Below are 22334 nucleotides of genomic sequence, written 5' to 3' on the forward strand. Positions count from 1 at the left end.
ATACAGAAAAAGTCTGCAAGGACTTGAGACACAATAGCTGTGTCCTGATTCAGGGCTGCGTCCTGCAGAGGCTGCATTTGAAGAGTGATTACGTCACAGCGGCGCAGTAGGCTGTCCCATTATGAAGGCTCCTCCTGTGGCTTTCTTTCCTGGGCAACAAAGGCTCCAACAGGTGAATCCTTCATGGTTCATCTGGTCACAATGTTCACTGCATGAGGGTAATAACAGCAAACAATGCCAACAGAGAGCCAGAGGATTACATCAGCCCTGGGATCCCGGTCAGTTCAACAGCTCACGCCACAACTGTTAAAAAACCAAAGGCCTTAAAAGCTCAAGTGTTTGTAAAAGAAAAAAAAAAAAAAAGTTTTTACCTTAGCAACACAAGTTACGTGGCAACAGGATCAGTGCTTTGTGATGCAACAGTAAGGGCAGGCACAGCTGGTGATGCAAAGTGGAAATCCTCTGCAGGTCAGACTGTCTCATTTCAGTTTGGCCGTCACTGTGTTTAACTGAAACCTTCCCTCTTTATAACCTTAACCAAAGTGTTTTTGTTGCCCAAAGCACAGACAGGACTCTGCTCCTGCAGCTTTTGTGTCTGCTGAAAACGATGCCAGCAGGACGGATGTGTCACTCGTCACTGATTGGTTGGGGAAAATAAAATAATAATTACAGTAATGATAACAAAAATTTAATATAAAACAGAGGTTGGCCAACATGAGCACAGTGTCAAGCTGAATAATCATGAAGTGTCATGAAAGGGCAACTTGCCCGTTAATTAAGAAAATGAATGAACAAATATTTTGTGCTGAGACGTTTTCAAGCTGAGTTTGAACTGAGTCTTCACTGGTGCTCACTGCCTCCAGGTAACAGCTACAAGGTCCATGACCTTCCTCTCTGACCCTGACGAACGCTCTCCCGTTCCTCCATCTGCTTGGCCTCTGTTACCATGGAGGCATCACAACCTTGAACGGTGATACATGCGAGTTTGTACAGGAGCTGGTACACGTGGGGAGACGTGAGACATAATTGGTGAGATCGTTCAGTGCTTCTGCAAACCTGAGTGTTGATTTCTGGAGAAACCAGCTCCTGCACGTACCTGCAGCTGCCGACACTTCCTGTACCTGCCATTTCATAAAATGTGTATGATGGGTCATAAAATGTGCAGCATGTCTGACAGCATATATGTTCTGCAGGGGGGAAAATAACTGAAATACCTGTCACTAATTATTAATTAACAGTCTGCTATAGCCTCTCGTCGGGCCTGTAATGTGCTGTCCATAGCAAACAACTCCTTCACTGCTGAAAATTTTATACTGCTCAACCCGAGAGGAGCAAACTACAAACAGCACACAGAGAGCAGGAGTCAGTATGAAGGTGTTCATGCTCTTTCTGATGGAGCCTGGAACACAGAGTCAATGAAACCTTTATGTCTGGAGGAGAAGCAGATGCTACAGTGTCTGTAAGGATTGGACAAACCATGTCGACATAAGGATCCAGATCTGTAAACACAGTCTTCCTCCACACCGGTTTCAACTGAAATACTAAAAGGCAACACACACACACACACACACACACACACACAGGCATACTCTGTCACTTCAGTTTCCTTCAGGATACTGTAAATCTCCGCTCTCGCCAGAGGGGGATGTGGGTAAACCTGGCTCAGCATCAGATTGGACAGATAAAACCCTGACCCAGGACACAGAACACACTCACACACATGAGGTTTGGATTTATTTATCCATGGATTTTCACTAGGCTCTGTATTGGTTTTCTGTCCATCTCTTCCATACAAAAATGTGGTTTTCCACCAGTCCAATGAAGCAGTTCTGGGCTTTAACGCTTTCCTCACAGGGTCTTTGACAGTTGATATTTTGAGGCTTAAGCCGCTTTCAGACATTATGTCTTTAATTAAATTTGTCCGGCAGATACAAAATAATAAAGATACAAGATAAGACGAGCAATCAAACATATACATAAGATTAATGAAAAACATACATATAAAATCAATTAAAGCAGGTACAAAAAGAAGTTAAAAGGTTGGAGATTATGGAAAATGACCACATGGTACCAACAAATTCATTTTTAGTGCTTTGTGGTGAGTTCCTGTTGGATGGTGCAAAGACGTCGAAATCAGATCTTCTAAGCTCAGTATGAACTCAAGGGACATGGAGCCTAAGCCTGTCATTAGTCCCGGTGTTATGTGGATGAAACATGGAAGCAATATATTAAAGCAGCTTTCCAATCAGGGCCTGTACATAAACAAATACATATGGAAATCATACCTCTCAGAGAGACGAGGAGAGAGGACCACATCCTTCTTGTACAGGATGCAGTGATGGCTGCTGAGAATCACCAATAATAAACCTAAGAGCAGTCGACAGTGTGCCTGAATGTCAGCATAATCTAAAACTGAGAAAAAGAAGCTGCCTCATTAAGATTTTGTGTAACAGGAAGCAGGACTTATTTGTAAAGAAAAAGACAATCGTCTGCCTTCATTTATTCATCAAATTTTATACATGTTTTTTGCTGAATAACTTCTCATCAATCCAAATACCAGGGTATTTGTGTACCAGCACTCTTTCAATATTGGTGCTACTTTTAGAGGTAATGATGAGATTTTAAATTAATATTTCTGGTTCTGGAGAAAAAAAATAATTTGGTTTTGTCCCAGTTTAAAACTAACTTACTAACTAACTTGCAATACAAAACACTATCATCAGCATAAAGATGGCTATTATATCCAGCTGCCGCAGAAACAATATCATTTATAGAAAGAGTAAACAGAGCAGGTCCTAGCACTGAGCCTTGAAGGATGCCTTTTTCCACTGGAACAAATTCAGATTTAACACTGTCTATTGCTACACACTGCTGTCTGTCCATGAGAAAAGTCTGGATCCAATTATACACAACTTCATCCAAACCAATATCATGAAGTTTTTTTAAAGAGGGATACGTGATCAACCGTATCAAATGCTTTTGAAAGGTAAAATTAATGATTTAAGTCAGTTATTTACAAGAGATGGTAGAAAGGCCTATAATTCTGTCTTTATGTGATGGAGTCACATGAGCAGCCTCCAGAACTGCACCAGATAAAACAGACAGGTTAAAAAAATACATGTTATGCAGTTTACTACAATTACGGCTGCAAGCTTTAAAACATAAGGATCAAGTTTTTCCTCAAGAACTTCAATTTCAAATCTAATGTGAGTAAGGCGTTGGCCTCGTCACTGGAAGAGAAGAAATGAGGCCATGGTGTCACCTAAGTGAGGATCAATAGAGGCCAGAGAGGGAACTGGTTTCCTCAGAGGTTGCCAGCAAGTCTCTTTATGATCCAATATTGAAGATCCATCAGCTGAAGTGAGAGGATGAAATGAGAGAATTCAGTGCTTTCCAGAAATTTGATGGATACGAATATGATTTGGGAATTAAATGCAGATTATAATTAAATTTAGTTTTCATTATTGCAGCTGTGCACTTATTTCTGAGATGGCTGAAAGTCAGCCAGTGACAGGGCTTTATTTTTCTCTTTCAGCAAGGATGAGATTTCAGCAGAGAACCAAGGACTTGACCTATTCTGCACCCTATGGTTTTTAAAGGGTGTCTAGTTATGGAGTACAGAGTTTTAAATCTTACAATAAGTGGTCAAGTGCTCAGTCGACATCAGGGATTTTAGTAGTACCATGGATCAGAGAGGAAGGCATGCTGTGTTTGTTTAATATTCCTACCACCATGCCACGACTTTTTTCCATCTTAGTATTGCTAATATAAGCTACCAGACAATGACCAGTAAAACCAAACTCAAATACTCCTGATTCAGACTCAGCCAGTTTCAGCTAATATCACCTAAAATGATCCATCTCTGAGGTTCTATATGAAGCTAAAACATCAGTAGCTGAGAAGGAAGCAGATAAAAGTCTGTACAGTGTAACCACACTAACTAAACCAGCCAGAAACTCAAAATGTGTTTCAACTGTGAGTGAATTAAGAGCAGTGCAGGAAAGAGGCCACACCACCTCCCCTTGAGTTTTTATCCCTCCTAAAGAGGTTACAGTCATCCGAGGAAACCTCTCATGAAAATGTATCAGTGGATTCACGGTTAGAACACCGGGTGAGCATCCATCATGATTGTCATTAACTAAGGCTTTAACAGCAAAATAAGTTTTACAGTGTGGTCTGACACTAACTAAAGCTTTCAGCTTCCCGGCTTATACCTGTCACCAAACTGTCAGCCATATAAATGAAAGCACTACAGCCTTAAAGGTCCATCCAGTCTAAAGGTAGATGTCCATGTGTTTGTGATTATAAAGCAGGTCTAGGTTCTATATTAATACTGTGAAAGTATCAAAGCCTCAGTCCACAGAGAAATGCACACAGCCTGTATTCAGACACTGAATTCAGTTTGAACTCATTCTTTAGTTTAGCTGCACTGTTTATATTTCATGTCTGAAAAATCATCCTCACATTTATTTCTGCTACTAAAACTACACATAAACAAATAACTTGGAGTTACAAATTAGTGAGTTTTTGTGTATGTTGTATATTTTAGGCAAAATTACACACAAACCTTAAGTCCATAAGTTGGAGCTACAGTATAAACTTTTTCTTATTTATTTAATTTTTCCGGCTGATATATGCTCCAGAAGCTAGCGTGGAGAGGTGCTGTCAGAGGCGTCTGTGACTCAGACTCATTGAACAGTCTGGCAGCAGAGCAGAGATTTTCCCCCCTGGGAGCCGACGACTGTTGATCGATATGTGAACTCGCTTCAGGTCTACTACTCCTCTCGCACCGAACCTCTGAGCTGGAAGATGTCACTATGGCTGACTCACAGGCTAGCGAGCTCCCAACTCCTGCATCAGAGGAGACGGCGAACGCGACGAGGATGTAGGTGAAGGGCTTGATGGAGCGTCACTGAGCAGGGAGGGAGAGGCGGGGGGGTTGCTGAGTCTCATGCTACCGTTAGTTTGATTGTCATAACTTGCTTATTGTAGCTTTAAATATTCTCTCACATAATATTCTTTTTACATTGTATTTTTTAGAGGCTTTGGGTCATTAGGTCAGTTTGTGGTAACACTGCTGGACACAGGGATGTCTGTGTGTGTCTCTCATTACTTTACACTTTAGGATTATTTTATTGTTATTAACAGTTATGTAATTATACAGTGGCTCTGCATCTGTTATGCAACCTAATGGGAGAATAATGTGATCAAACTGTAAATGATATTATTGCTTATTACAATATTACATAATCTGCACCAGCGGTGGGTTCAGCTCGTACCGGTCCGAAGCTGTTGCTGTCCAGACTGTGTCCGTGATGATCCCCCTCGATCCAGAAGTGACCGTCTGGAACTCGAACGTATCGGTTCTTGTAGCCCAGAGTCCTGAAGAGATGCAGATAGAGGAAGAAAGTTAAAGAAAAGAAAAGTAAGATTTTGTTTTTAATGAGCCGTTTGCAAGAGATTCTTCTTGGCAATGAAATCTAATGACGTTAAAACAGATGAGTTTCTGTTTATTTCCTTATTGTGCCATCGACGTAACCAAATCCCAGAATATAAGCAGTGCTGAGTTTCAGAATATCAATAATGACCTGAAAATCAATATAAAACTCTTGCTGGAAAGTTGAGCAACTTTTGCTATGAAAGAAATAAATAAAAACACAAACAGAAACTTTTATTTCAGCCATGGCTAAAGCCACACATGTACATTCAAATTATACAAGAAGGGATTTTAATTCTAATACAATGATAAAACAGAGTCCTGAAGTGTGTCATTATATATTATGAGTTCTTTCACTTTTGGTATCTTAAGTTTATTTTGATGCTTATACTTTTATACCTTGATTTAAGTAAAATTTTGATTACATGGCCTTTAAAGAGCATTTCTATACTGTAGTATTACTGCTTTCAGTAAAAGATAAGGCTCAGATCCTCTCCTCTGATTGGCTGACTGACCTGTTGTTACTTGAGCTCCAGAGAGAAGCCTGAGAGAGGAGATGTAAAACTACACTGAGATGGTTTTTGCTTCTTAAAACCACAGATATATCTTCTGATGGAGATCAACACTTAAGAGTAAAATATGGGACCTTTAAAATAAATGTCTACATCAGGTGCTCAACTGTTAACTATGTTTGTAATTTTAACAGCGTCCGCAAAACAAACAGGAACAGGAGAGAAAATGTGAGAATGACCTGCAGTGAGAGTGAGATTTTTTTTAGTTTCCAGATGGGATGAATAATTGCTTCATTACCACTGACAAGAGAAAGAAAAGATCAAAATTGAGGGAGGAAAATTGCAGTTAAGGTCTTTGTTGATGGAAGATCAAATCTCCGGCACAATTATCGCTTTCATTTCATTATCATTAATCATCAGCCTCTAAAATCATCCCTCCAGCGTCGATTCCTGTCGCCGCCTTATCGCTCAAACAAAGATCTTATCCGCGGATACATTGAGACTAATAAGGGTGGAGGAGGTGGAGGAGGTGGTGGTGGTGGTGTTCATCTCATCCTGCTTCAATCAGGTCGTCATATTTATGAGGAGAAGGACCAGCGCCCTTCATCTTCCCTCTGGACCGTTATGGGTCTGTCCCAGCTCTGATTTATCATTTAGGGAACATTGTGAATTATAACTTCAGTGACTTTTTAGATGGAAATTTGTCTGCAATTCCTTGTGCGGGTCCCGGAGGCTGGCTGACTGAAGAGGCCTCGGATACATAAATATTGATTTTGAGCTGAATTTACTGACTCTCAAAAAAAAAAAAACAACCAAAAAATGAGATGGAGCCTTTTTGCAGGAATAAAGAAAAAGAGTTTATGATCTATGTGACATATACATTAGAAAGCGAATGAGTGTGAAATCTTTACAGAACCTAGAACGATCGACTTCACTGTACTTGGTCTTTTATTTAACCAGGTTTGGTGTGTTGAGATAAAGAATGAGCAGACGAGCCGGAGGGAAAATCATCAGCCTGTGGCTTTTAAATTCATCCCAGCAGTTATTTTGTGATGAAGAGCTGCAATTGTTCTTGATTAACCTTTTCTCCATTAACCTGCCTCACATACTTCTACTATAATTAACCATTTTTCTTTCTACATGTGCCAGAATTCCTTTCAAAGCTGTGAGAGGAAATGTGACCTTGATGTTATCTGCACTGTGAAATTAGCAGAAGCAGCGATGGATCTGTCCCAGTCGCTCTCTCAGCCGCTCCTCACTGGCATATCTCCGATGCCTCTGAGCAGAATTTTTAAAAAGCTTTCAAAATGATGCATCTTAATAATCTCAATTTGATGCTTGGAGAAATTATATATCTCAGTGCTGCATTACAGCACTTCAAACTACACTGACTGCGCCCCGGACGAGCCACAGAGCTTCAGTTAAAGTGCAGTCACAGCGTCTGAAATGAATTCGCTTCGTGTCACTTTGACCTGTGAAGTTGTGAGCTGGTATCAGAAAATGGCCAAGAGTGATCTGTACTTCTTCAATTTTAAATGGACGGGTGCTGAAATCTCATAAATCCCTATTTGTGTAACTGCAGGACAAAATCATCCAGGCGGCAAAGTAGAGCAGCGAGAATGAAGGTGAGGACAGATGAGTTCCTCTTACACAACATCTGCAGTTTCTGCATCAGCTGAGAATCACGTCGCTGGGACAGACACAGGTGATAATCTCTCTGCTCTAACACGGCTACACAGCTGAAACAAACATCATCAGACTGAATAATGAAGAGGACACAAAAAGTCTCATTATTAGAGTTGGACACGCTGACAGATCCAGTTTGTCCCACTGATCAACTGTGGAACAGCAACAACAGGAAATGAAGTTTTATTAGCAGATCAGGTGAGCCGATGTTCAGGTGACACGGTTTATAAAATAAAAAAGGAAAGGTGGATTTACCAGGTAAATGATGCATGTTAATGTTACACAACAAATAATATAACGTAACAACATGACGTAGCAATGTGTGTAACAGTTGGCACATATTATTCTTTTGATAATAGACCCTTAAAATAACAGTGAGATACTGCAGCTCTGACTTCAGAGCAGGTTTTTGTTGGTCAATCGCACAATAACTTTCCACTGACTCAAAACAGCAAATGTGCCAACCAGCAGCAGAGGGTCAGGACGACTCCTGGCGTTAGTGTCTCAGGTCCGGGGCTGGATTGATTATTGTGTAGGCTAACAGTATAGTGTTGTATAAAGTAAGGGAAACAACTCTTGAAGTGTTTAAATAAAGTAATTTCCCGGTAATATTAAGTGTCCCACTTCACCCATGGTGCCAACAATTTTCCGACCAACACGTGGGCATTAGAGGCACACAAGTGTATTTGCTATTTAAAGAGTGATTTGAGTCAAACTTTATTCACCCTGATGATCTTTTGACTGCAAAAACAACCAGGACAACACCTTGTAGCTCACATATAAACCACGCCTTTGAAAGCCTCATCGCATCCACAGACTCATCAGGCCGGCAGCAGACACACTCGTCTGTTCCTAGACACAGCAGACGTACTCATACATACCAAAATAACACAAGGACACACAGTTACATCACAGACGCTTCAAAGAGCCTCCAGATGCTACCAATTGTGTTGTTGTCGCTGTCTGAACATGAGTGTTTGCACTGAATCTGGGCCACTACTGAACAAAGGGTTAGAGTGTCGCCGAGGCAATGAGCGGGATGTTTCACTAAGATGAGTTAAACATTCACATATCTCCTGAACACACACACACACACACACACACACACACACACACACACACACACCTCGTCATCAGTGTTATCAGTAGCTGACGAGCGTTGCAGAGGTTGAAAGGAGTCTAATGAGGCAGAGGTCGACGGCAGCTGACAGCACCACTGGATTAAGATGAGTAACGAAATGACACGGTGTGTTTGGATTGAAGCTGTCAACAGCCCAGTGTTAAGTCCTGACGGGGCCACGACGTGTCTGAGCTGTGATTTCTGACATTACCCGACATACAGCGCAGCCACGGCTCAGTTTAATTGGAGGGAAATGTGACTGGATTTCTTCATGTATGAAGTACTACACAGACCTGTGCAGATGTAACTTAGAGCACCAGGACCACCTCCTGTAACAAATGAGGTCACAGGTCGTCTGTCAGCAGGTTACTATGACCCATCGTTAGGTTTTGTTGCTAGGCGACATCTAGTGGTCGTAGTCATGATGACAGGAGCAAAAGGAAAAGTGCGGTGACGTAGTTTATAGAGCGACAAAGTCCACGTCAGGAGGAGGTTGACAAGACTAACCAAGACAAGACTGTTATTATAGTAACCATGACAACAAATGTCCAGTCCACCTGCTGCTGTAGCGGCACGCAGCTATGGTTCGTATCAGAGGGTTGTTGGTTGTTTCCTCATCGGTTTCCTCATCTGTCCTCACCTTCATTCTCACTGCTCCACTTTGCCGCCTGGATGATTTTGTCCTGCAGTTACACAAATAGGGATTTATGAGATTTCACCATCAGTCCATTTGAAATTGAAGAAGTACAGATCACTCTTGGCCATTTTCTGATACCAGCTCATAACTTCACAGGTCAAAGTGACACGAGGCGAATTCATTTCAGATGCTGAGACTGCACTTTAACTCCTATGGGTCGTATCAGAGGGATGAAAAAAAGATTTGCAGGTTGGAGGACTGGTTGGACCAGACGGGCTGCTGCATTCTGGACCATCTGCAAAACTATCAAAACCAAAACCAACCGCTGGACACTGATGACCATGAGCAGAGGCCTCTGTGCTGTGGACGGCCAGTGACGGAGGCTGTACCGAGGTGAGACAGGTGCAGCTGGCCAGCCTGCACACCCTGCAGCAATGAAACACAAATGTGTTGCAACTTCTGTCTGTGAGAACAGGGCACATTCAATTTTGCTTGGAGCAGACCACCAGGTTTTTCAATTTTGATAAAAGCCTCCACAAAATTGCCAACAGTATCTGTGCTGTGTTCACTGGTCTGACTGCACATTAGGTTCATTTCCAAAATACTGATGGAGTGATTTTCCATGTGTAAAATTTCTGTGTTGGGCCGGAGTGACTGTGACGGCTGGAGGGACACCTGAGTGATGGTTTAACGGACAAATGACCTTTATTTTTGTGTTACCATTAGTTCATTTCTGATTGTCCTTCACTGCGCCACCGTTAACACTCCCACTCAGTCTCTTCTGGCCTGACAGCGACGGTGGGAGATTTACGTGTCTCAGTGGAGATGAGCCTGTGAAGCTGTCCCCTCTCTGTGGCTGATGGTTACAGGCGGGCAGATGGCCCGGCCTGTGCGGCCGGATTAACACTTGAGCTGTGATTTATGTCGACCTGGCCTGTTAAAGACAACACCAGCCGACAGTCGGTGTCGTCAGCACCGCCTACGCCGGGGGAACCCATCACAGGCCTGTTAATTATTCATCCCGTCCCCAGACAGCGACCTGTAATTTGCACGGTGGCACCCGACACAAACAGCTGCCGGGATGAATCACATGATGACGGCGTGTTGTGATACCGTGAGCGCGCCCAATGCCCTGCCACTTCCTCTCAGCCTCTGTGGCGCTGCCGCAGGGTCTGACTGTGGATCTGATGTGTTCACTGGGTCACTGGGTGGTGCGCTGCCTGTCAGAGCCACTGTGTTCACGCTGATGTCACTTAGCTGGATGATCTGTTCTGAGGCATCATGTGCTGCATGCATGATGTTAACATCTGCAGCCACTGCTACAGAGGACACGTCCTCAGTTACAGCCCTGAAGCACAGTTTATCTTTATTATTCTATATTTTTTAAGTTAAATATAAGACATATATCATATCCTTTTTTTTGGGGAGTGTTTTCATTACAAAGAAAAATGACAGAAGGAATATTTACAGTAAATTAATTTATACACAGTTTTCCCTGGGAGAATGAACAAAGCTCTTCATGAACTGAATCTTGATTGTTGATAAGTTGAATCATCGAAGTATCAGAACAGTTGTATGAACTGGAAAATCACAGGGAAACTTCATGACTTCTTTTCACATCTCTTCAAAATGTATTACAAGAATCTTGTCCACAGGAATGTCTGCATCTGAATAGCTATTAGTTTGGTCAAAGTAAAGCACAATATAGTTACTACCTTCATCCTCATACACGCCTCACAGTGAGACATTACACTGGGACAGATTTTCTATTCATGAGTCTTAATGTGTCGCTGCTGAAGAAATTATATGTTTTCAGTTCACTCCTGATGGTTTCTGGTCACAGCAGCTTTTCATTTGATACGCTCCCAACAGTTTTCATATAGGAACTGCAGCATTGGTAGAAAACAGTTGATGAACAATGTTTTCAACACTATGCAGAACTGTAAATTTCCTTCACCGCCACCATTCTCAAAGCTTGGAGTCACAATAACGGCTGTAAGTTAAGCAGCATTCGTCGTACTGTGACTGTCTACGTTATGACTTGACGCTGCTTATCATGTGCTGTGCTGTTATTTATAGGGAAGGCATAACAACAACTATACAGTAAACCCTCTAAACATGCAAACTCTTATAACAGATCTATCATGTGTCATTCCCAGGTTGGCGCTCCTCTGTGTGAGACGCTTCAGTCACTGTGTGTTTTTGAAACTTATTTCGGGGCTACAGCTCACTCGTTCGTCCCTGAGCGCAGTGTTTCTGGTGTAACAGCACCATGCTGAGCAGGTGAAAGGTGTGTTTACGGTGTTTGTTCTCTAAAAGACGGAAAAGTGGCAAAAATTATACAGGTTCACACAGGTGTTGATCAGAGCTGATAAATACCATAAACACCCCCATCTACTGCAGAGTCATTTGACCCGGGTGTGAATGCTGATTGTACCCTTTTCCATTGCCAACAAAAGCAAGATGTTTGCAGGTGTTGTTTCTTGACAAGTGGAAAAGAGGCCACAGTGACAGGAATCAGTGAAAAACTAAAAACCTGTGAGGCAATGTTTTTAATTGTGTTGGTTCTCTCATTCTTCAACAAATGTGGAGCTTTAATGGACTCAGCTGGCTTCAGCTTCAGAGGAGATGACAGTTCATCAAGATGATTGACAGGTGTGGGGGTGTGAACTTGACCGAGGGGACGTGAAGGAGGACCAGGAATAGGCCAGCTGTCTCAAGACACTGAGTCAGATAAAGACGGACTCAGCGGTGAATCACACAGAGAAGAAAACTGTTGCTGCTCTTCTTCTTTAAGTTGAACAGTGTTGTAGTTTGATTTCACAGCACCGATATTCACCTAGGCTATGGATGGTGAGAGCTGCAGCCACAACGGTGCCACATTTACAAGACACAGAGCAACATGATGATTCACCTGGAGTCCACCGGGTGAATCTCAGTCTCTTTTAGCTCTGTGTTTGGTCTCCACCAGCTCCCAAAGGAAACAACTGGCTCGTTCTCTGCTAAATGCTCCTATAACTCACTATAAAGCTCTGATAATTCATTTGTACCATAGAGGAGACTCCTTTCACATGTCACTTGGTACATTGTTATTATAAAAATATAGATTATAGCTGCTTCAACTGTGATGACAAGGACACCAAATCAGGAACAGATCATGTGCCGTTTTTGAAGACAGCGACAAACATGTTATCATTTAGTTTGTATTACTTGTTGGTAAAAACGTGTGAGGAAGCTGTAATTTATTGTCATTCAGCATTCTTTGATATCAGTGATTAACAAAGAACATGAGCGGCTTTAGAAGTAGTTGACTGACAAGCAGCCAACACAACAAACCGGCATGAAGGGGATTAAAGGCAGACTAAAAGCAGTGTATTTTAATTAGCTGATTGTGATGTTGGAGTTTTAAAGAACATCAGTCAATAATTGTTGCTTATGTTCTTCCTCCCAACAGATTTAAGGGTTTAAGAACTGAATTTAAAATTTATTATTTTGGTGTGCCCCATAATTTTGCAAATTACAGGAAATTTGAGGCATTAAAGTTGGAGATTTAATGGTAAAAAAAATAACAAACTGTTGTTATTACTAATGCATTTTTTTTCAAGCATTAATTGATTTTGGTTGAAGCTGTGCCGTCCTGTCTGAGAAATGTATTGACAGTTCACACTCTGCGCTTTTTGGCAGGCACTGGTCTAAATCTTTTTGTTGGGAAATACAATATGTGTGTAACATAAAAAAGGATTTTGAGGTTTATCTGGCCCCAACAGATTTCCACAAAAAAGGAAACAATAGCCTGATTTCTTCTTGGTGGAGGAGTTAAATAACCTTCAAAAAGGGTCAGAATCGAGCCTGGAGGCAGGTTTTTATATTTTCTTTCACTCTTAAAATACATTTGAGAATAAGGTGTTAGCAAAAGCTGCGACTTCAGAGGCTCAAATTTGGCCTTGAAGTCTTTACAAGTTCAATACAGAGCAAAGTGAACTGAAATGAGCAGAAATGTTTTTTGAAACAGGAGCAAAATCTGATGATTTGTGACTAATAATCTCATAAATGATGCCGAATAATTACACATAATCAGTGCCTGCATCAGATAATGTAACACAACCACAACACATATAGCAATGATCTGCTTTTAGTCATCAGTCAGAAGTTTGGGAGTGTGAGGGAAAGTTTCACCCTCTGAGGCTCCTGATTAAAAGGTAAAAATGAAAAAAAACTTCAATGCTAATGGGCAGGGAGACAGACTGGGGACACAATGGTCTCTGTAATAAATAAAATACAGTCCAACAATGAGACGGTGAGTTTTGAGGAGCTGCTGTATCAGAGCCAGCAGCCCGGCCTGCTCTGTTCTCCTGCTGCGTCTCATTATCTGAGCTGTGGAGCTCATTTCCTCACGAGAACGCAGTGTAACAGGCTGAGAACAGCTCCCGCCTCTTCCTGAAGAAAATCCAGGGAGAAGAGCATGACTCACACACACACACACACACAGTCCCTTCTATCCAATGCACTCAGACTATGAATAAAAATAGCTATCTGCAACCTAACCTTAATGTGTTCTTAATGCCAGTTCAGATGCAAATTCAACTCCAATTTCAAGCCAACACTGAGCCTCAGAAGTTGAAATGCTCCAGTGAAGTCTGCTTCACAGGGACAGAAACGAAATCCCTCATTTTTACACTGAGAAAAAACAGCGAAACAAAGCGCCTGACATTTATAAAACGTCCAATCAAAGATTAAACAAATAAAAACAGGACATTTTCAATCAACAAGTCCTTCAACCTGAACAACAAACAACCTCTGATGCGACTCACAGCAGTGTCTCCTAAAATAGCGCCCCAATGGCGGCAGGCGTACCAGACCTTGGTTGTCATGGTTACAGTAACAAACAAGCAGACTGTACAGAGAGTGGCGTACCTTCCTTTGTTGCCATGGTTACTATAATTACAGTCATGTCTTGATTAAGTTTGGGAAAAGATGGTGATTTGGGTTAAATAAGTACTTTCTCAGCATTAGACGATCTTTGTTGTCATGGTTACAATAATAACAGTGAACGGTCATGGATAATAGAAACAACATAAACTGCTCCTGTCACATGGGAATCGAACACCGCTCTCCTGTGTCATATTCATCCATCCACCTCAACCTCCTCCTGACGTGGACTCTGTCGCTCTATAAACTACGTCACCGCACTTTTCCCTTTGCTCCTGTCATCATCACTACGACCACTAGATGTCGCCTAGCAACAGAACCTAACTGTGGTCTCTGTTTACTCGCCCCGCCCCTGTGTCTTCTGGGTATTTGCTTCCTCTCCAGTCCAAAGACAAGCAGGTTGTCTGCTCTGTGATAGACTGGTGATGTGTCCGGTGCCCCGATCAGCTGCCTCACAACCCCCAGAGGAGGTGGCGTAGCTGATGGATGGACAGAAGATGGAGACCAGCGGTGAGGGAGTTTTAGGTGGAAAATTTCTATTTAAAAAGCAGCTCGACTGAACTATTTTGAAAACAAAAGTATTTGCACAATTTGCAAAGTCAAATTTTCACAGGAGCAATTTGCCATTACAATATCACCTTAATGCAAAACATCCGATGGAAACCTTGTTATTTTTTGTTTCTATGGACACGTTCTCAGGCACAATATAGATCATATTTTTTGTTGTTAAAACAATTTATTTTGGCGCAAACAAGATGGTGATTATCTCAGTTGAGCCTTGATTTTGAAATCAAGTTGCACTTTATGAGTTTTCTCTTTGAAACGACATAGTTCTGTGTAGTTTTGTGTGAAGATGCGATTAAACAGTGGTGTTTGAAATATAAACCCTCTGTGATTACTCATTTATTTGGTGATTTATTTTACATTTAAATTTGCCCTAGAAGAAGCTTTAGTCTTTAGAGGAAAAACAAACTTTAATCGCGATTAATTCATTTTTAAAATGTGCGATTAAAATGTGCGAAAGTTAATTTTTTTTATCCATTGACAGCCCTACTGTGTATTGGTACTTATCGGCCCAGGTATACAGTGATAGTGAAATACAAGTTAAAACTGTCCGATAACACGTGGTGGAAATAAGATGCAGATTATGGTGTGAGGAGGAGTCGGCTGACCCTCGCTGATGTAAATGAGGTCTGACACAGAAACAGCCCAGCAACACAAACTGCAGCCTCCAAAGTGACCGCTCTGTCGCATCAACACCTCCATAAAATAAAAACGGAACATTTGAACCTTAATGAAGGAAAATTTATTACAGGACTGTTGTTACCAACGTGACTGTAATAAACTGGCAGCTTCTCTACCTGTGACAGGAGAAAGAGCAGCAGCTGCAGCTAAAAAGCTCTGAACCACCATCTTGAAGGTGAAGTGAATGTAGAAAGTCTCTGACTGACCTTTCAAATGTCAGGTCACATGCTGCACTGAAGTCACTGAAGCCGCTTTCCACGTCAGATCAAAAAAAAAAAAAAAACCCTTCAGGTTGTGAGTGAGTGAAATGTGAGCTCGATCCTGCAGAGCCAGTGCTGCTGCTTGTACAAGAAAAGTCTCAGCAGCAGCAGCAGCAGCGATGACCCCACTGAAGTGAGGCTGCAGCAGCCGACTGGATCACTAATCACTCAAGTCCTTATTTAACAGAGCCCTGCTATAAATACAGTGGACTATTCCACAGAATTGGGTGCCTACATTACCCACAATGCAACTCAACAACAGCCAGTTTGGTGGGAGATTCAGTTGTGATATGTAAGTAGTAGCTAATTTAGCCTGGAGCTGCTAGCCTCGAGCAGAGATGTCAGATCTGTTATAAGTAAAAGTCCTGCATTCAAAATCCCACTGGGAGGCGAGTGGCGGAGCTGAACGGATAATTAGCCACCAGAAATGCCGTCAGATAACCTGGGCACTGTAAATCAAATCGAGGCCGGTTCAGGTAAAAAAGTGTGAGTTCCTCCGCCGCCTTAAAATGTGAGTTCACTGAACTTTAGTTAAATAATTGGTTCAATTTCATTTCATGAGTTTTGAGAATGTAAAACAAGCTGAGCTACATGAAGTTAACTGAATTTGAGAAAATGAGTTCAATAAACCTCAGATATTCATGTTGAGTATTACAGAGGGATTTATTTTACTTTTCCATCTGAGATGAAGAACCTGCAGCAGCTCTGCACCAGAGTCAGAGCATCTGATGAGTCATATATTTACATGAAGTAAATGAGAAAAGATGAGTTGATTCCACAGCTTTCAAACAACCATGTGGGGGGACATTTAGGGCATGATGATGATGATGATTTACTGTATAATTGCTACATTTATCTTCATCACCACTTGAGGACATTTATCATTTAGACAAAGCTTTATTGTGCTTTCTCCCCAACATCTGGAAACACACTCTCAGGTGGGACAGCAGTGGAGTTCCCCTTTAAATCTAAATCTGAAGCATGAACGTGGTTTAAGGATGTATCCACGTCCTGAGAGGCGTCGCCTCACCTGTCCGTTAGACACCTGCCACAGTGATTGGCTGGTCGGGATCTGCTGTCAGTCAGGCTGAAATTCTCCTTTAGTGTCTCATCACAGTGACTTGTAACGTCCTCTGGACCTGACAGAACCAATAACGGCGCTGACACAGGAGGATGTAATCATCGCTCATGCTGTGGGGATGATGATGGTGATTCTGGAGGAGGCTGTTCTGAAGATTTACATGAAGGAAGCTGATGAGGAAGAGCACTCAGATGAATCCCTCCAGCTGGGCGCTTGTTAAGGATGGTTAACAATATGGAGAACAAATGATGCCAAATTAAAATATTTTTTAAATAATAAATCAATGACTAAATATATGCATAATAAATCAATATGGCTATATAATGTTATCATATAGTTTTCCACTATTTCATGTTTCAAATATCTTCAACTTCGCCATTATTGAAATAGTAATCTTTCATTAAAAAGAGATCAAGTTACAATTACTTTACAAACTCTGGGGAAAATCATACGAGATTTATTCATGGTTTGACTCGTGGAGGTACCAGAGATTTTTTATGCATTATTTATTAAGGTTATTTATCACTTATTAGAGTAAAAGTCTCATTAAATTTATTAAATTTTTATTAGAGATCCCCTGACTGATTGAAATGGGCTCAAATTTACAAGAACTGGTACTCTGTGATTTTAATTGCTTTTATTAATAAGTTTCAGGCTACGGTAAGAGATGATATTATGATGATAACTGTAGCCTATTAAGACCCAAGTCTTCTTCTAAAACCTCAGCACAGCAACTTGATGTTCACTGAAACCTTATTACTCAGCCTCTGAAGCAGATCTGATATGATATTGCTGATCAGTTCAACTCTTTATAAGGTTTATTGCTTTTTTAAAAAATGTTGATGAATATTAGGGGGAAGACAAAGATACTGATACTGGTTCCTCCTCCTCCTCCCCCAACATGTCTCACCCTGAGCCTTGATTAGCTGGTTAGCAGCTTAGCAGGTTGATTCAGTGTCTGAATATTGTAAGTTTTTGTTTTTATTGTTGTCATCCAGCTAACTGCTGTAATCTGCTTCAGTATCTCTCAGCTGACAAACAAAAAACATTTCCCATAATGGATTTTGCCTTGTTGACCCAAATTTCTTCAAATCACATTGTATTTCATCAGTCACATGTCTTAAAAATGATGAAATGATATACTAGACATGTCACATTGGGTCTTAAAAGAAGAAACTAAGATACAAGAGGTTTTAAAATCAGTGTTTTTACAGAGTTTTCACTCTCACTCGTCACTTTCAGCCGCAGCAGCAGCTGTTTTCAGACAAACAGCTGTAAAAAGCCACTGTCCTCTACCTGCTGATCAGCAAACAGCAGCTGGTGGAGCCCAAACACTGAGCTAAAACAGAGGGAAGACTGGACTTAGGTTCATCAGCTGGAGACAAACATGACTCCAACATGAATGATCATGTTGATCTGTAACTGGATGTGGAAATAACCTCTTTCAACATTTCAACTAAAAAGCTCCTCAAGTGGCCTCAACAGTGTGTTAGTGCAAGTTTAAAACTTTCAAAACTTTTTTTATTTCAAAGCATCTTTTCTTCCATCTGCTGTTCATTTAACATTTAACATTTGTTGTTGATTCTTTCTTGATGTTGCAGCTTGTTGCGCAACATTTTCCCCCATAAAGCAGCAACTGTATGTTTTCATACGGCAAAAAGGAATTTTCTTTTTCTCTATAATATATCCCAGCACCTGAAAGTGTTGACATCCTACCTACAATTGCTAAAGTAGGATGTTTTCCAGTGTTTGAGAGTAAAACTATATAGTTGCTAAATCCTCCATGTTTCTAACCTTAGTGACCAGCTTGTGTTTGTGCAGAAGCTGAGCAGTGATTTACTTTAGCCACAAGGTGAGGCCAGTTAATCTGATTAGAAATCAGCGTGATGGAGTGAACCTCTTGACTGCAGGCTGATACGATTAGATGTGAGACAGCTGCGCTTCTTCCTGACTAACAGGCTGCTGTGTCACATCAGCCTCAGCATACCTGAAGTTTATTACGACCGGGCCGTGGTATAAAACACATTACTCCTTTATCGCTATCAGTCAGAGTAGCTCGGTCAGATTTTCAGTGATTTGTCACTGCAGTGGGAGGACGGCTGCTTCGTACCTGATGAAGTCTCCCTCCAGACCAATGACCCGCTTGATGATCTTCTGCTGGGGATTCTTGGGGGACCTGGAAGAACATTAAACATATATAAGGCAATAAGCATAAAACCAAACAGGAAAACACAAGCAAACAGGAATCCTGCAACCATGATGTAGTGAGCTGTAGAAACGGCTGTGTTCAGGGAGCCGGTGTCTGTCTGCGCATTCAAATTAAGTCTAAGGCTCCAGTCACTCATCATTCATTTCCTCCTTCTGTCTCCGGGTCTCTGATGCCATCATGTGATGTTTTAACATGTGCCTAAAATCTACAGATAAGGCAGCAGGAAGCTTCTCCTGTCTCCGCTGTGTGATGGAGCTCTGACAGGAATCAGTCACAACCTCGTTCATCTGTGATTCACCACCAACTGCAACACTGAAAACTAAACTATCCAAACTCATTTAAAGGTCCCGTATTTTAACTTCTCCACTATTTTATCTGAAGTGTTGATCTCCATCAGAAGATATATTTGTGGTTTTAAGAAGCAAAAACCATCGCAGTCTAGTTTTACATCTCCTCTCTCAGGCTTCTCTCTGGAGCTCTAGTAACAACAGGTCAGTCAGCCAATCAGAAGAGAGGATCTGAGCCTCTCCTCTGATTGTTTTCCGAGTGATTAAAATAAAAATATAGCAGATTTCAGGTAAACACACAGAGAAGGGTGGTGGGTCCAGGTGGGTGGGGCTTGATGATGATGCTTTGTTGTGCCATCACAAAGTTCCAGAAGTCCTGACGGCTGGTTTTAAGGCTCAGTTTCTGAATACAGGCTGTGTGCATTTCTCTGTGGACTGAGGCTTTGACACTTTCACAGTATTAATATAGAAACTAGACCTGCTTTATAATCACAAACACATGGACATCTACCTTTATACAATATGGGACCTTTAAGAATCCCACAGCCTATACATACAATACGTATTATTACCTCTAAGCTACAGGAACATATTACTGTTGCTTTAGAAGCACTGAATGATTAAAACAAACTCATCTACAATCTGAGCCTTGTTGGATCAAACCCAAACTATAAACTGGACAAGGAGACATGGAGCCTTTCTCCTCTCTTGAAAACATGTGGTTGGTAAAATGTAAATTATTCATATGCTATAACTGAGTTTTGCTTTACAAAATAAAAATCTTTAGGGAAAGTATAGCTGCAGGAAGTAGGGGTGTTGAGGGTACAGCCACAGCTACAAGTGGATGAGGGACATTATTATTTTTATTTTGTTTTTTACACTGATTCTGCTGTAGTGTCCTGTTTGGTGTATTGAGCCCAGACGGCCTCTCCAGCCAACAAAGTACTTTTCAACCATCACCAGCACATTAAAGCTGGGGCGCTGTGTATATCCTAATTACTAAAGTACATTTCTTGACCATGCTAATTATGCTATAATATTTTTTATTTTTATAATAATATCTCTGGCTGACCCAACATCATATTTCCAAGAATTTAATCGTGTTTTTTTGTTGAAGTGGATTTAGCGTTTGAATGAAGTGAGTCAAGCTCACCAGGGGTTCAGGTAAGGTTGCTTCCTTTTCTTGCTGATTGACAACCAAGACATTTAACATTGCATGTATGGTCTGTTAGTGGGTGGTGCTGCCAGAAGGCTTAGCGGTAATTAAATCTCCTATACACCTAAAACAAATAATGTTGGCAGTACTACCTGTACTATGACACTAGAGATTGTGTCCAGAAATTTTGACAAGAGAAAACACAGACGGAGAATCTGCTTACGGATCCCTGGGTGGATGGATGAATATGACCCAGGAGAGCGGTGTTCGATTCCCATGTGACAGTAGCAGTTTATGTTGTTTCTATTATCCATGACTGTTCATTGTTATTATTGTAACCATGACAACAAAGATCGTCTAATGTTGAGGAAGAACTTATTTTAACCCAGATCACCATCTTTTCCTAAACCTAACTGAACCATCACTGAACCATGGTGACAACGGTAGGTACAACGCTACACACGTGTTTATTATTGTAACCATGATGACAAATCAACCAGAGGGTTGAAAAAAAAACCACCCGTGTGGTTGTTCAGGTTGGAGGAGTTGCTGGGACACAAGGAAAGTGTCGGTCCAGAGAATCTGTGTCGGTCCTCCTGACTGTTGACTGTCCTTCCTCTCAGAATCAGTCTGAATTGCTTTTTCATTTTCAGTCATCAGTCACTCTGACATTGTGCTCATGTTATCTGTTGGGTGTTGCGAGTTATTTTGCCATAATCAATCAGCAGTGTCTGACGTGTCTGTCCCATCGTCGCCGTTTCGGTCAGCACAGCTGCGTTTGTCACATCAAATGAGGAAATGTACGTCCTTAGAGTTGCTGTTCCTCTCAGTCGACAACAAACTGAATCACTGCAGCAATCTCAGCCACACTTTTGTTTGGTGTGGACTCTGGTTCTGTTGTAGGCAGCTGACGACCCCGTTCATAACCCCACATACAAAGCTCTGATTGGTTCAGCTGCTATTAAAGGTCCCATAGTTAACTTTTCTCTGGTGTTTTATCTGAAGTGTTGATCTCCACCAGAAGATATATTTGTGGTTTTAAGCACCAAAAACCATCTCAGTGTAGTTTTACATCTCCTCTCTCAGGCTTCTCTCTGGAGCTCTAGTAACAACAGGTCAGTCAGCCAATCAGAAGAGAGGATCTGAGCCTCTCCTCTGATTGTTTTCCGAGTGATTAAAATAAAAATATAGCAGATTTCAGGTAAACACACAGAGAAGGGTGGTGGGTCCAGGTGGGTGGGGCTTGATGATGATGCTTTGTTGTGACATCACAAAGTTCCAGAAGTCCTGACGGCTGGTTTTAAGGCTCAGTTTCTGAATACAGGCTGTGTGCATTTCTCTGTGGACTGAGGCTTTGATACTTTCACAGTATTAATATAGAACCTAGACCTGCTTTATAATCACATGGACATCTACCTTTAGACTGTGTGGAGCTTTAAGCACGACACCTGTTTGAATCACTGAAAAACCAGAGATCTGGGTGGAGATTCTGAGGTTTGACCAAAGCTCCTTTCCAGCACCCTGACATATGCTTTACTGGGCAAACTGGGCAGTAACAATAACAGTAATAACTGGAACACACCCTCCAGTCCTCTCTTTTAAAAATAGGAACCATCACCCACACTGGGTCTTGGTGGTGCAGGGTCGACAGCATTTCTGGACCAGATTGAATGATCCTGTCCTGAGTCTACTCTGAAACTAGTCTTTTAGTTTGAATTGATTCATGCGCGTCACTTTCATGTAGGTCTTCCACCAATCAGGAGCCACATAGACCT

The 22334-nt window shown here is 41.5% G+C and overlaps 1 protein-coding gene across 5 annotated transcripts in view; it reads right to left on the reverse strand.

Annotated features, from left to right (window-relative positions):
- Nucleotides 1-22334, reverse strand: part of immp2l (inner mitochondrial membrane peptidase subunit 2) — a 133083-nt gene that overhangs the window by 4131 nt on the left and 106618 nt on the right. Inside the window, exons 4-6 of one of the 5 annotated variants that reach the window (XM_071460647.1) lie at nt 19018-19083; nt 5280-5382; nt 1551-3355 (exon numbers count right to left, since the gene is read on the reverse strand). In XM_071460647.1, coding sequence (XP_071316748.1) covers nt 3305-3355; nt 5280-5382; nt 19018-19083 — 220 coding nt within the window. In that variant the 3' untranslated portion in view covers nt 1551-3304. Of the gene's footprint in view, nt 1-1550; nt 3356-5277; nt 5383-16856; nt 17120-19017; nt 19084-22334 lie in introns of those variants that run through there. The other 4 variants (XR_011684875.1, XM_071460638.1, XM_071460659.1 and 1 more) reach the window with 4 other exon arrangements.

Source organism: Trachinotus anak, unplaced genomic scaffold, assembly GCF_046630095.1.
Source record: "Trachinotus anak isolate AG129_WGS33_773 ecotype Australia unplaced genomic scaffold, CSIRO_AGI_Tana_v1 ptg000002l, whole genome shotgun sequence".
Lineage (NCBI taxonomy): Eukaryota > Metazoa > Chordata > Actinopteri > Carangiformes > Carangidae > Trachinotus > Trachinotus anak.